Source organism: Callospermophilus lateralis, chromosome 2 (genome assembly GCF_048772815.1).
Source record: "Callospermophilus lateralis isolate mCalLat2 chromosome 2, mCalLat2.hap1, whole genome shotgun sequence".
In the NCBI taxonomy this organism is placed as follows: Eukaryota; Metazoa; Chordata; class Mammalia; order Rodentia; family Sciuridae; genus Callospermophilus; species Callospermophilus lateralis.
In genome coordinates, this window is record NC_135306.1 from 199,937,419 (window position 1) to 199,953,183 (window position 15,765).

The 15,765-nt window shown below is 41.7% G+C and overlaps 1 protein-coding gene across 1 annotated transcript; it reads right to left on the reverse strand.

Annotated features, from left to right (window-relative positions):
• Positions 1-3,607: 3,607 nt before the first annotated feature.
• LOC143391886 (membrane-spanning 4-domains subfamily A member 6B-like) lies at positions 3,608-14,922 on the reverse strand. The gene is made up of 7 exons (XM_076844657.2): positions 14,834-14,922; positions 14,042-14,204; positions 12,172-12,306; positions 10,134-10,190; positions 7,045-7,254; positions 5,128-5,229; positions 3,608-4,211 (listed from the first exon to the last, which is right to left on the reverse strand). Exons 2-7 carry the CDS (start codon positions 14,186-14,188, stop codon positions 4,116-4,118), a joined length of 747 nt encoding a protein of 248 aa, XP_076700772.1. The 5' UTR covers positions 14,189-14,204; positions 14,834-14,922; the 3' UTR covers positions 3,608-4,115.
• Positions 14,923-15,765: the final 843 nt, after the last annotated feature.

Here is a 15,765-nt window from a genome sequence, read left to right on the forward strand (position 1 = left end):
TGAACATAATGCTCAATGAATGCATGGTATTATTTCTGGGTATAACAACACATTCTCATTAGAGAAAAATTTGAAAAGATAAATGTGTATGTTTTAGAAAAATACACAAAATATAGTCAAAAAATTTTGCAACTGTGTGCAAAACCCCTAATATTGTATTTTTTATTTTAACAAAAAAAGATGTTATTGCATTTTTCTGTTGTTTTTCAATACTTAGAAATTTCATCTCTAGGCTTCACTCATGGAAGTTTAATGTGGCTGAAAATTAATATTTTATGTAAAAACACCATCCAGCAACAAAATATTTTCAATTGTGAAAGAGAGACAAAAGCATCTAACACACATTAAATTGTAGTACCTGAAACAGAACAGAGAGGTTACAGAATTTTAAAAAATACTTTTTAATACATGGTTGAGTATTTTCAGAAATTATGATAGAAATAAATCCTTACATTCAAGAATCAATAAGTCCTAAGTGTGTTTTGATAGGATTCAGACAAAGAGATAAAAAGGACCTTGCAAAAGGTAGGGAGAGAGAGGGAGAATCCATATTTAAATATGCAACATAAACACAATCAAACATTGTTTAAAGAGTCCGAATATATGCAAATGACCAATAACCATATGAGAAGATGCTCAATGTCATTATTTATAAAAGAAAAGCAAATTAAAATAAATGCCATTCACATGCACTGGACTGACTAAAATTAAAAATAGCAATAATTCAAGAAACAAGAACATACAGTATATTAAAAAAAGATTACACATTAATATTCATAGTGACTTTACTCATAATAAAAAAAACAGCTCAAATGTCCATCAACAGGTAAAGGATAAAGACTATAAAATGCTCATATTATGAAATACTACTCAACAATAAAAAAATAAAAAACTACTGATAGATGCAGCAACACAGAAAAATTTCAAAATTGTTATGCTAAATATCAGAAATCAGATGCAAAAATGATCTGACCACAATCTGCTTGATTTTGTTCTATTGATATATGAAGTTTGTGTCATTAGGATAAATTTCAGCAGACTTAAAATTGTCCTAAGCTATTGTGCTGTAGTTCCCCCAAGGCACTGACCCTCAGTCACTGCATGAGCATGCTGATGAACAGTGCTGCTTTGGAGCCAGGGGTGTGTGGAGTTGCTCAAAGGTTTGTGCCAGCCTGTGATCACCGCTGAGAACAATGAGTCTAGTGATTTGCATGTGATCTTTAATGAGATACACAGAATGATCTGCTATCAGGACCCATTATATGCCAATAAATATGCCCAAATCAGGTATAAGAAGCCCTAACTAGTACAGCGTCTGGGATTCCTAGTTCTGAGGCATTCTATTAGGGCTTCTTACCAAAAAAACAGAACATGCATCACTGAGACAAAGTGAGAGCCCTTGGAGCTCAGACCTGGGCTCTGCGCCTCTTGCTGCAAGGCAGTGCAGATGCACATCTTAACTCCAAGGCTGTTGGTACGCTGCCTCCTATTCCCATGATACACCATGGATTTGTAAACACTATCCTAATGGCCCTGGGAGTCTTCTTTAGAAATTGAAGCCTATCAACCACTGTTAGAGGTAAATGTATCAGAAGAGACATTACATCAAATACTCAGAAACAATTTTAGCTCAAAGTATTGCTAAGAATTGCCTATAAGTTAAAAAAAAAGGTGATTCTGTTAAATAAAGTGGAAACAAACTGCTAATAGAGGGTAATAACTGCGTGCCTTTGGCTTAAAGAAGAAAAGCTTTGGAATCAGTTAGTGATAGAAAAACATCCCAGAATAACATGAACATAATCAAAGCAGTCTCAGGATATAGCAAAATGTATGGGAAGAGAACTATAAAACAAACAAACAAATATAGCAAATCCACTAAAATTTATTTCCAGTGTTTGGCTCAGCAAAAACAGAAGTAAGCTTTTCTTCTTCTAACCAGCAGGTGGAGCTCCAACCAAAGCAACCTGGGCAACTAAATGGTCTATAGGACTTAAAATGTTGTAATGGATCCTGAGGATTTATGAGAATGGATTGAAGGAAAGGTGAATCATACATGCTCGGAAAATAGCAAATTTTCTGATTTACCTCCTTGTGATATAAATATTCACAGCCTATTAGAGACAGGAAAGCTGTAAAAGATAGGCTATCAGATGGGCTACGTGAAGACAATTGCATGATTCCAAACAGCATGTCCCTCGCCCAGGTTATGAATGACACTATAATAAAAGAGGCAACACCACAATGTCATCTCATATGACTGTAGTGACCTCAGAAATATATAGCAGGCCAGTGAGGAAGCATATTTCACTTTTGCTTTCTTTCCTTCTGATATTTTTGTCTAAGTTTGACACCAGGATACTAACCTCATGGAACAAGTTGGGAGTGTTCCCATTTCCTCTCTGTTGTGAATAAGTTTATAAAGGGTTAGTGTTTTTCTTTAAATATTTAAATTAATTCACCTGTGAAGTTATTTGGATATGAGCTTTACTTGCAGGGAAGGTTTTTTAATACTATTTCCATTTTTCACTTGTTACAGAATCATTCATATTTTTAAATTCTTGGTTTGCTTTCTAAATCCTTTTGGGTAACTCTTGTTAATTTATGTCTTCCTGTGATTACTACTGCCCCCACCCACCCATTTCATCAAACTGTGAAAATTGTTGGCATGAAGTTGTTCATTTTATTCCCTAATAATCTTTTTCTTTTAATTTCTTTCAATTCTGTAGAGCTTGGAGAGATGTCTCCTCCCCCGTGATTTGAAAAAAAAAAAAAAAATTGGTGCCCAGCAGTGAGGTGTGAAGCTAGAGTGACAATACAGTAGCTGGATACATCAACTGTGCATTCTAGGCGATTCTGAGGCAGGAAGGTGGCACCATGTGATTGACATCCAAGGTAGGGGTGGGTGGGAGGGGTGAGAATTTCTCAAGGAAGGGTTCTCTCTCTCTCTCTCTCTCTCTCTCTCACACACACACACACACACACACACACACATTATTTATCTCCTCTCTCCCTCTCATCTTCTACATTCTTGTAGGCAGAAGAAGGTATTCTTCATTCTGTGCTCAAATATAATAAATATAATTTAGCACCCTGTACAATATAATCCTATTTTTATTGTTACCTCCACTATCCTTATTTAACTATAGATTTCTTGAAGCTAAGAACAGAATATTATTCACCTTGGTAATCTTGGAATCAGACATACCTTCTGGATCCCAAAATAGTGTTGCTAAACATAGAATGTTCACTCAAATTCAACCTAATATAATTATTTATCATTTATCCTCTAACTTTAGAGATAGAAATTGCAATAGGTAAAGTAATAAAAGTGTGTGTGTGGCTGTGTGTGTGTGCGCACTTGCGTGTATGTGCACATGCATGTTTATGCTTATTTGCCAGTGCAGAGGCCTAATATGTACAATTTAACAATTGTTTCTTTTTATTAGAAAAAAATAAGTTGTTTGTTGCTTAATAACAGATAAATATTCCCGGTTAGACACATGTGCTTCATTTGTTTGAATATTTGATGAAAGGGAAAGAGGCTTCACATTTAGGTTTGTATAGATCATTGTTAACTCGGCCCCTGAAGGAAAAATAACACAATGACTTTTGAAATGAAATGTGCAGTCACACAAAGACTTTATTTTGAAGCCAACTACTTTTACAGTCTCTGAGATGCCATCACATGAACTTGTCTCCATGCACTAGCAAGTGAAATACATGAGGTGAACACTTAATGCCACCTCTAAGAGAGACCAAATCTACAACCAATCAGATAACTCCTGTTAAGGGGTGCAGAAAAAAGTTGCCTCCTGGGCTTCACTATGATCCACTGAGACATTGTACCTAGTTTTCTGGGAAATGTCTGGGACTTTTGGGCCAGTCTATTAAGCGGTTTTCCAGACCTGTGCTTTAGCTGAAGCCAACGATGTCCGGTGAATCAAGAGAGCATCAGTGGACACATACGTTCAACAAGTTTTGTAATACTCATTGCATAAAAAGTCTACATTTTAGGGAACCAAAACTTTTCTGTTCTATGATGGGTTTATTACTATTATTATTATTTATTATCATGAAGACCAATTTCTGCTGAATATTTTCCTCTTCTTTGTTCTTTAAGAAGTCATCATTTCCTCATATGCAGGGTTACAAAGCTCCTTTGGGGCCATGTTGAATTTATTCCTGTTACTATGAGGCAGGAATAACACACTCTAGAAGAAAGAGGATATGTTAGGTTTCAGTCTTCACACAGGTTCAACTGAACATATGCATATATCCATGTATACATTATGTGCATATATGAGAATATGAACATGAATATATATATGCATATATATTATACATGTACATATACATGTATATAAGTTTATATGTGTGTACAGATAGATAGATAGCATTCCCTTGAAACTTTTACATAGAACTTTTGCCATTCCAGGATGAATATAGTACATCATTAAGTCCTCCAAGTAATTGCTATTCACCCATCAAGGATTCTACTATTTATAAGCAAAATAATTAAAACAATTAATTTTGGATAAATTATTTTTTAAAAAATTCAGTTAAATGAAGCTGAGAATATGTACTGGTGGCAGAATACTGTCCCATGCAATCTGATTTAACAGTATTTCTTTAAGATCTTTTGAAGGAGAAATAACATTAAGATGACGAGAAGGAAAAGGAGGGCAATTAGACAGAGACAGAACCCAGGTCTAAGAGCCTTTTGCCAAGTCAAGACTGTTATAAAGACCAGTCATTATGGCGGGAAGAGTTCCTGCTTGCAAGGGAGGCAGCCAGGTCCTAGTGTCCAGAGCACAGCCACCAACAGAGCATTGCCCCAGGACAGGCGTTCAGCTCCACAGAGCCTTGGTGTGGTTGTTGTGTTTGCAAACCAGGAGGTCTAAGCCCTGGGACTTTTCAGGGCGGACTCTCCAGTGCGGGGAAGCCTCAGCTGCCAGCCAGTCCTGGTCATCTGCTTTCCTCAACTGCCTTTCCTCATTACCAGCAAAACCATCCCGCACGTGCCTCTTGTGCCTGATGGCTTCCTCCTTCTGTGACTCTTGGAAACATTGCTCAACACTTCCCAGAAAAACCCCAGGCACCATGGCAGGAGGCCGCCAGCACACTCACCCCAGGGACATCAGAGTGGGCCTGCAGCCACCACAGCACAGAAATGAGCACAGCCAGGCAGGCCTCCAACACGGTGCCAATCAGCATCACAGACAGGACTCCCTGAAACCCAGCAGATAAGAGAGAGACGGTGTCTGCGTCCACCACAGCCTTCGTGCCCGGTGGGAGGTGTCTGTAGAGATGAGGACCACCTCCGCCATCCGGGGATGAAGTAAGGACACCATGGGCTCCTCCCAAGCCCAGCAATGGCCTGATTCAACCTCTCTGTTCATGAACTCCCTCTAGATAAAGAGGGGAGATGCAGAGTCGCCAAGTCGCCCCCCCCCCCCCCACTTTACACCTGGATTCTTACCTGCGGGGACACAGGTTAATTGCACTGTTCACTCATTGAGAGAGCAGAGTGGCAAAACTGCTCCCGGGCCTGAGAACCTACAGCTCGCACTCCAGCCTCACTTGGTATGAGCCTAGACCATTCTCTCTGCTTCTCTAGCTTCTGTTTCCTTCTTTATCAAGTGTGCACAATTTCTTTCTCAGAGGTTTGCTAGGATCAATGAGGTTTTGGACTGTGCAAGTTCTTTGTAAAAAGTAGTACTGACTAACCCTTCCAAATACCTGAAAAATGTGGATGTTTTCCCTTAGTCTTTTTTTGGTGATTAGAAGAATTAGAAAATAACCATCAAGGCAGCAAAGTAACACAAGCCATCTCCAAAAGGTGGTCCAGGGGCAAGGTATCCTTCAGGCAGGTCACTTGATAGTAAGGGAGAGAATGTGATGGGGTCCTCTAACTCAATTACACATAAGGAGAGAGAGACGTGCCTTACTTGACACCATCCTAGCCAACAAGCTCGACTCAGTCTCTCTAACTTACAAGGTAAAATTATCCCATCATGAATTTATACTTTATCCACTACTCAATTTCTTCCTAAGCACTCTAGAATTTTCCCCAAGATTAGCTCAGCTGTGCTGATGTTAATTTATGCCAATTTCTATACATTTTCAATTGCATGTACTTTTTTCTCACTGTAATGTCACTAACCAGGAGAGAAGCACCTGCAGTCCACTCCTTAAGGAGCAAGGTGCAGACACAGTTCCACCAGATCTTCCTATCTGTCCGTCCTCCACCTGTGGCTTTGACCTCTATCATCTCAGCACAATGAGCATTCGGAGGCCTCTCTTTTTTTGTCATGTTGCCTACTTTTCTCTCAGGATGTTGCTGTCCCACTTAAGACATAATATTTTTGTTAGTCAAACTTATTTGCTTTAGTTCACTCAATAAGACAGAGTTCCCTTAGAATTATCATCAGTTAACCTTCCTCATCTCCTAAGATTTCTTATCTCCCAATTTAATAAATCCAATCTAAGTTGTAACAATGATTTTCCAACTTACAGAATCAGTGTCTGTCATCACTACAATCTTGGAAAGGAGGAAAAGTCCTGCTCTTCAGATCCCTTTCTTCTTATTCTATTTTTCAGTACTGAGCCTGGTATCCATCAGAGCATTTTAACCCTTGCTGTACACACAGGCCAGATCTCCTCTCTGGCATGTCCTGGTTACCTATTCTCTCTTCTGTTTGCCTTTTGTAATTCACCTCCCCCAGGTACCAAGTTCTTGGCTAGACAAATTCATACTTTGCACCTCAAAAGTTGATTTGTTTGATTAGTAAGAATCTCTACCGGTGACAAGATCTAGTTTTTCATCACCAACCTTATGGGACACATACTCTTCAATTCCTCCCTATTAGCATGTAACCCCTAGTCTAACCTTTTAATCTCATTCTTTGCAGTCCCCCTTCTTCACCTAGTCTTGACCATCCCTCGTTTCCCCCAAACCAGAGAGAATACAGAGTTTTTCAAAAGAGGAAAGAAGGGCTTTTTAAAAACTCATAGAATTAGAACACCCCATTGAGAAATACTTACAGCTAGACTGGCTTTGGCTGGGTAGCAGCCCCTGTAGTTCTCTCCATTATGGGGATAGTAATACCCAAAAAAAGTGGTTGGCTTAGCCTGTTGCTTCAACACACACTCCTCTGAGGCAGGACCCAAAGCAGCTAGATTGACAGCGATGATAAAGAAACCCACCAGGGCACACAGAGCACTCAGAATGTTTGTGATCAGGCTGCTATTAACCTGAAAGAGAAAGGCTGAGTAAAGATCACACTTGTGAGCAACAGATGTTTCTTCCATCTTTTTGCCAGAGTACTGCAATCATTTACTTCTTTTGTCCCCCTTGGGAGGTTTAGGATTAATCACTTATTTCCGTTTGCCCCCGCTAGTGCCTGGGAAAAACATCTCTGAACCTGGAAGGTAAATCATAGCTCACTAAATGAGTAAAGGAAATCTCCCCCAACCCCAGAGACAACCTCGGTGGTGTGGCAGGAAATAGTCCCCTCTAAAAGATTTGCCCTGCACCGACAGCAGGGCCCCATGAGACTGTCTACAAAAGCCCTAAGACTCTACTGCCCAAAACAGAGGTATTAGGGCTCCAGATATTGTTTCCATATCCCTCAACTGATTCAAGTGCAGTCTGCATGTTCAATGTCTCCCAAAGCCCGACACATGCACTGTTGCAGGGGGTGGGAACTTTAAAAGGTGGTACCAGTGGGGGCTGGGTCTCAGGTCATCAGGTGAGGGCCCTTGAAGGGGATATTGGATGCTGGTCCTTCCTCTTTCTCTCCTTTCCTTCTCAGCTGCCATGAGGTGAACGGCTTTCTCTACCACATGCTGGACACCATGAAGTGCTGCCTTACCTGACGCCCAAAAGCAATGGATCCACCCAGCCATACACTAAAACCTCCAAAACCATGAACCAAAACATCCCATTCCTCTGTTTTGTTGTTGTTGATGAAGATTTATCTCAGGTGTGTGCTTTAGTAACAGCAAGTAGACACTCAGAACCTGCCCCACCCACCAAGGAAGCATCAGCCACAAAGGAGAGGTGGTGAGCAGTTCACTACTCCTTGCACACCACCTGCAGCAGCACACCCAGCCAACCCTGAGCCGTGGGATGTGGTTCCCAGCTGCAGGCAGGCCTTGAAGCCTGGACAGGCATGTGATTGGTCAAGGCCGGAGCCACCTATGGATGGCTGCAAGCAGAGTTCTAGACACAGGCCCCATGTGAGGTAGAAGAGGAAGGCCTGGACTAGATGTCGGACACTGAGGTCACAGTAGAGGCTTGTCTCAACCTGTCCGTGTCCTTGAATCTTCAGGTCCTCCTTTTCCCTCCCCACACTGGGTCTCATCTTTACATTCAAGATGTAAGAAGAATAAATAAGCTGATCTCAGAAGTGGCTTCCTTTATTCTCCAACTCACAGAAGAAGAGAACTGAGCTAATACCATGCTGAAAGTCGTGACTCTACGTAGGGAAGTTTCAGGACAGGCCAACAGCCTTGCACTAAGTGTTATGGAATTCCATGTAGCCCACTCTTCTTACATGTAGATCACACAGACCACGCACAATTGATGCTCGCGCGACGGGGGGCGATTTCCCAACATAACAACTGCAGTGCGTACTCCTGGACTCCCTGACTGACTGTCACAGTCCTGGTGTCTAGAGTACATTTCTTTTCAATTTCATTTTTTTGAAATACTAAGGATCAAACTCAGGGATGCTCCCTCACTGAGTTGAACCCCAACCCTTTTAATTTTGAGACAGGGTTTCACTCAATTGCCAAGGACTATCCTGAAATTGCAATCCTCCTGCCTCGGGCTCTAGAATATATATGTTTAAGAATAACCTAGATTTGTCCTGGGCTAATATCCTTCTTCGACCTCAAAGGGGCTAATAGAATGTGTGACAAGATTAAAATTCACTACAGGCTGAGTGCTTCTTATAAGCATTAGGCTCACACCACCCCAAGACCACCTCCTGTGTCCTTGAGTTGCCTGCTCCTCACTGCAGGTTTGTTCTTTAGGGTAAGAGTCCCACGCATTTTCTCTTGAAAGTCTGGAAACATTACTCCTATACTATTATTCAATGTGATTGTCACTAGCCACATGACCTACTTATATTTAAAGTAAGAGTAAATGAAATTTCAAACTAAGCTGCACAGTTGCCTTAGCCACATGTCAACTTATCAACAGTCACCTGTGGCATAGACCTAGTGGATTCCCATGATCACAGAAAGATCTGTTAGACAGCACTGATCTCCTGGCTTGGGGTCCAGGTGGGACTTTCAGACATTAATCTCTAATATCTGATGGCGGGGATATACTGGCATTGCCCTGAGAATGTTCTCTCTCATTTCCTTGCTGCTTTAGGGGGACTTGTAGAGTCGGAGCCTCCAAATTGAGTTTCTGAGCAATTGCATTATATGGCATTCATATGATGCCACACACCAACCCGTGGAGGGATTGAGCCAGGACTAGGTGAATCTTTTGCAGATCACAAATGTTTCTCCCTATTATCTAGCTTTCTTCTTCCTGCAACTTCTGGTTCAGATTTCCCCCAGAAAGAGTTAATAGTAGGTAAAGTTAATTTCTTAGCCAATACAAAAGACAGCTTCTCGGACTCACAAATTTATACTCAAACCCAACAAAAGTATCAACTTTGAGGTGAGATAGATGAAAGAGAGATAATTCCTGACACAAACAGCAGCCTTTTGACTGGGTTTTCTCAAGGGTTTTGACACATAGGATTATTGATGAACCCACCCCCACACACACAAAAAAATACCTTTTTATAATGCTATCAGCTTCCTCACCACTGAAAAACTAAATTTGAACACCTTTTACCTATGAAACAGCATTATAAATCAGCAGAAGTTTTTTTGTGTGTGAGATTCCTGGGTACCAGTGTAGGATAAGATGCACTCCCCTGAAGGCAGAGTGATTGAGGGCACCGTGGTTGGGTAAATGAGCCTTTGACAGAAATTGGGAGAATCTCGAACCAGCTCGACTACTCTGAAACTTAGTCTCCAACTTTTCAAAGTTGAAAAGAGACTGATTCTGTAGAGGTCTAAATTTCACATCCATGCCTTGAGTGGTGGATTATGGTTTTCACACTCACCAAAACCTCTGTTGACCTCTTCTCTGTGACGATTGATAGAGATCCACAGACGATAAACTACTCAGAAAGAAAGAAAAACATGTCATTTCAGTTTCTAGGTTCCAAAAAGCTACAACATCACCATCGGTGTTGATGAACAACTCCCACGGGTAAAACCCTGGGGAACAAATGACCAATGGTGAATGAAACACTAAAAACAGATTTGTCCCTTTTGCCCAGAGAGCACAGGAAAAGGCAGATGTGAGCAGGAATCTATCCCAATAAATGAAAGGATGACCTTGAAAGCCAGTAAATAAATTTATTGTTTTGTTTTTGTGTTAATGAGAGAAGACAAATTTGGAGATAGATGATCTTTAGAGAAGAAAAAATGAAAAGAATGGGTGATGATCAAATGGTTTTTGTCCTTCTTTTCATAATGCCATCCCAGTGATTCACCTGTGTTCAGCCACGCTTCCATCCCTGGGACAAATCCTACTTGATCACATCAAATCACCTTTCTAACATGTTGTTGTTAAATGACTATCAAAGGAAGGATGGGGCGAGATGTCAGGAACCTTGGAGACTGTTCAGAAAAATTGAAGAAATCATTTCCATCCTCTGGAGTCTTTGTGATGTAAGAGATTTAAGGAAACGAACAGAAAGACGTTTTTAAAATGGTGGTGGTGGGGAGGGAAAAAAAATAAAAGAACCTCTGGGGTTCCAGTGGTCACGGCATTAAGTAGTTTGCCTATGTAGATAAATGTCAAGACTTAAAAAACGTAAAGGAACTAGATGCCTCTGCTTCTTCACATATGGACTGTGATTAGCGACAGGCTTCTAAAGAGAAGAGAAGGGAAAGAAGGAATGAGGCATTGGAGGAATCCAGAAAACACTACCTCCGCCCCGTGATCAAGGTTAACTTCACTGGTCACATGACCCTGGTAGTGTGCATTCTTCATGTGACCTAATGGGAATGGTATATCACTTCTGTCACCTTCTAGAAATTCATTACCCTAATCTAAACATGTGAGAAGAGTATCAGACAAATTCAAATTTAGGAGCATTGTGCAAAATTCCTGTCTTGGGGGGGGAGGAGCTTCTCAAAACTAGATCAACTCATCAAAGGCAAGGAAAGTCTGAGGAAGCCTGGAAGAACCTAAGGAGACAGACTCACCAAATGCAATGTCGTATCCTTGAATGGACCTTGGAAGAAGGGCACTTGGGAAACACTGGTGAAATCCAAATAAAATGTTGATTTCAGTTAACAAAAGAAGAAGAAGAAGAAAATAAAAAGGACCCGACAAAGAAAAAAAGTGAGTTTTGGATACATAAAAGAAATGAAGGCAGGAGAGGCGAGTGATAGATCCCGAGCCGTGGGAAGAAACTATCGGAAAGAAAAACTTCGCTGTGAGAAGGGCAAACACACATCAATCTAGTAGAAAGTCACCTTCTGAGAAAAGAACCATAAATTCCTCCCAACACCGCAGATGTGGTGCTGTTTCAGAGAAGTTTCCAGTCCCATCTGGAAAGCATAGACATCTGCATAGATTACACACTCCGTCCCCCTCCCCGGTCCCCCACCCCCACCCCCACCCGTGGAAGCAATGAGCTGGAAGTGTCCCTTCCTCTCTAATGCCCACAAGCCTCTCAGTGTTTTTTCCTGGGAGCAGGTGGCCTCTTTCATTGGTGCTCACTGTCCTATATGGAAAGCCCTTTCCCACCTCTATCATACTTCATGATTTCCCCCCCTAACCCTGGAAAGATGCCACCAATCTCAACATAGCTTAGGATCTGATGGTGAAAAATAAGGTGACCTTTAAAAGAAATGTTTATCTAAACCAGATAAGCAATTGACCCCAAATAAAGCCACTGCTGCCCTGATGCATACTGATGCTCTCCCTGGACTACACACAAAGGAGAATAGGTTGTAACCACTGAGTGCTCCTTGCTCCTGATGGACAGAATTATGGTGGCCAGTGGACAGGAGTATGGTGTTAGGGTCCCTGGGGATGGCCTCACCCCTACCTCCCCACCTGCCCTCCTGCGGAACTCTACTTACAAGCAAGCCTCCTATGAATGGGTAACCAGATTTTAACAGGGCGGAGTACACCCAGGTAAAATGTTGAGAGAAGGGAGCAGATGCCAAAATGATCCCCAGGCTCAACACCATCACACCACACATGATCTGGATCGTCTGTTGAAAAAGGAAAGGAGGTTGAAGATTAAGCCAGCCTCGATGAAGACAGATCCACTTCCACCTGTGCTACCCGCACATCTTCACCTTCTACGAGATCCCAGTGAGGACACAGTCACGGCAAAAGCTCTGGAGTGAGAAATCCGAAAATTCTTTTGGGAAGGGGTGCCGTTCTACCAGGGGACCACTGTCCTGTGGGCACTTCTGCCTCCCAAGCCCTGGTCTGTTTAGGACCTTTACTCCCAGCTCATGGCAGGTACTGAGCTGTTGGAGTCCATAGCTAGTAACTTTCCTTCTGCCTCTTGGGGGAACAGGGGACATTTAAAAATCCTTGCTCTCACATGAGCGCTGAAAATGTGGAAGCCCCGTCTCACATCTCCAGACCCCCCCCCCATGGCCACACCAGGGAGCCTGGATCTCTGGACAGCTCTGTGGTGTCTTGGGTCCTATCCTGGGGTTCCGGAACCTATGTTTTAAGAGATAGTTTGTCTCCCTGAGGTCCATCTTCACCTCAGAGACTCACAGTTCTATTGACATTTACCAGGAAGCTTTTCAAACCTTCTGTCACAGGATTCTCATGGAAACCCACAGGAATGTATCTCTGAGGCTAGGCGATTGGTCCCACTGGGTCTGAAACCTGGTCAGAAGCAGCACCTTGCTTCAGATAATGCTAGTGCAGAGACAACTCTAGAAACATGGATTCCCTGGTTTCCTCCCAGGTCTGGATAGCTCCCTCCCCAACATCCCTTTATCCCACTGTTTCTTTAATAAATCATGGAGGAGAGGAGAGAGAGGAGCAAATGTAAATATCATCCCTGTTCTTAAAAGAAACAGAGAAGCCAGGCGCAGTCATGCAAACCTGTAATCCAAGCGGCTTGGGAGGCTGAGACAAGAGGATTGTGAGTTCAAAGCCAGCCTCAGCAAAAGCAAGGTGCTAAGCAACTCAGTAAGACCCTGTCTCTAAATAAAATACACAATAGGGCTGGGGATATGGCTCAGTGGTCAAGTGCCCCTGAGTTCAATCCCCAGTACAAAAAAAAAGAGAGAGAAAGAAAGGAAAGGAAGTGTATTTTTATTGTAATTTGCAATGAGAGAAAAAGACTCTCACCATTATATAAAATACATGTATGAAGATATGAATTTGGTGTCAACATACCTTATATATAATCAAAGATATGATAAATCATTGTATAATGTGTATTAAGAATTGTAATACAAAAATAAATAAATAAATAAATGAACGAAGGCAAGAAAAAAAAAATCATGGAACAGCGTTTCCTAGCATGTGTGAAGCACTGGGCTTGATTCTCAGGACCACATAGAAATAAATAAAATAAAGTTCCATCAACAATTAAAAAAATTTAAATCAAAAAGTCAGTATGATTATTAAGCATGCAATTGGTGAAAAATATAAAATGTGTAATTCTTTATGATAGGTTTCATAAAAGAAATATTAAAAAAACACTGCACTTCATAAATACAAAAAACAATTTTGAAGCAATCATAATTCAACTACTGGTTTTCCAAATAAGAAAAACACAGATTTAATCTTGTGAGGAAGTCCTGGGGAAGGTTTAAACAGCTCCCACGGGACTTGCACTGGTCTGCAGATCAGCCTGTCATGCCTCCGGCAAAATGTGAATCTCCACACTCGAAATGGATCTCTAGTAGCAAGACCCTCAGTCTCTTTCCTCCACCCACCACCCAACTCCCACGTGTCCTTCCTTGGCTTTACCCCAATGACTTTGACCTCTGCCTTTAGATGTTTCTTCAAGTTGTCCAGATTATTATGGGTGGGTCTTGTATTCTCTGTTTGGGGAAAGTTGATGCCATTTGATGTGAGCACAGCCACATTTGCACTGGGCACAGGTTGTGAAATCATGATGGTGTTGCTGACACTGGAAAAGAAAACAAGGCAGCTCTTGCAAGCGCTGGACTCCCAGGTTCTGTCTCCCAAAACTATAGGAGAGGACTTGCCCCTTTGTCCAGATTTGGACCCTCCTGCCCTTTTTTTTAGGGAAAGAAACTGATAGTACTGAGCAGTGAAAACACAAAGCCTTGGTTTCCTAAGGGTTTTCCTGTCATGTTTGACACTGATTGTACATAATCAACACATCAAGGAAGGCATGAGCATGAATCATGAGAGAGGTCCCCATGTTCAGAAGCAAATGTTCACAGAAAGCATTCAATATGTAGCCATCTCCCTTTCCCCTAGTCCTACCAACAACAACTGCATCGCTCGCTGTGTGATGAATTTCAACCCCAATCTACCCTGCCGGTCATGATTTATTAGGATTCAGCCTTCTACCTTTATGCCATTCTTTGCCCATGGGTTGCACAAGTTACCAATGGCCTGATAGCATTTGAAGAGAAAAATGTTCGGCTTCCATTTATCATCATGTGACCTCAGCTAAGTGCCTCACCAAGATCATGCAGTCAGAAAATAGCAGAAAGAGTTAAAATCCCCTGTGCCCATAATGTCACAGCAAGAGCGCTGGGTTGAGAAGAGTCTTCCTGCATTGCCTACCTGTGCCCGTGGACCAGTGCCTTGGTCCCAGCTGACTCTCAGAAACCCCCAGGACGTGGTAACTCCGGGTTCTCCAAGTCTGATCAACAGTTCCTACTTGTCGCCTTCTGAAAGTCACCAGCCCTTCCTGAGCCCAGCGTTTACAGCTGCACAGGATGTGATACTTGCAGCGCGGAGATTTGTGAAATGCATCTGCACTTTCTGACTTGTGAACTTCTGGTAACTTCAGAAAAATCACTAATTGAATTACCAACGTTGGGAGTGGGTAGGCATCACAGAGCTTTCTGTGTGAACTGCCACTTGAATACTTACCAGCTCCACACTGTTAGACAGGTCTATGTTCTTGAAGTTGCATTTTTTTCTAATCCATACCAAAAGTTAGGTCCTTGTCCCTGATGCTGATCCAATAAGAAGGACAAGATTTTGAGAAAAAGGAAAAAGAAATTTTATTGCTTTACTAGCAAAGGAGACTTCATAGTGCACATCACACCCAAGAGGCTGAGAGTCTAACTGCCTGGGGGAACAGTAACCTTTTATAGAGGAGATTCAAAGGTTACTGATGTGCCCTGTCAGGGAACATCATTCATGTGTAGCCTTAAGAGATACACCTGCAAGTGCCAGCCCCAAAGTTTGGATTCTTTCATTCCTGTGGTCTGTGAACCAAAGCTCAGATAACTTGGGCTAAGATAAGAATAAATTTCACCTTGTTCTCCCCATGGTTAGGGACGGGCAGAGGAACAAGAGGAAAGAAAAAAGAAGCCTATCACTTTTAAAAGAAGCCATAGTGGCCGAGCAGCAAGGGTTATATTCAAAGCATGAAGTGGACCCCTGTTACATAAACTGTTAGAAAACAATACTAGAAAATTGTTATAGAGAAGATATAAAATATTTATGAAAGGCCTATACTGCTTCTAAGCAGCATTCAATAATAT

What these genes read in the sequence shown, in the direction of transcription:
- LOC143391886 (XM_076844657.2), bottom strand. Translation starts at nt 14,188, where the DNA reads ATGATTTCACAACCTGTGCCCAGTGCAAATGTGGCTGTGCTCACATCA. An exon ending in AGAGGTCAACAGAGGTTTTG is followed by an intron (nt 7,255 to 10,133) that starts GTGAGTGTGAAA and finishes TTTCTCTTTCAG; the next exon opens with GTTAATAGCAGCCTGATCAC. An exon ending in CCCACTCTGATGTCCCTGGG is followed by an intron (nt 4,212 to 5,127) that starts GTGAGTGTGCTG and finishes TCTTTCTTCTAG; the next exon opens with AGTGTGTTATTCCTGCCTCA.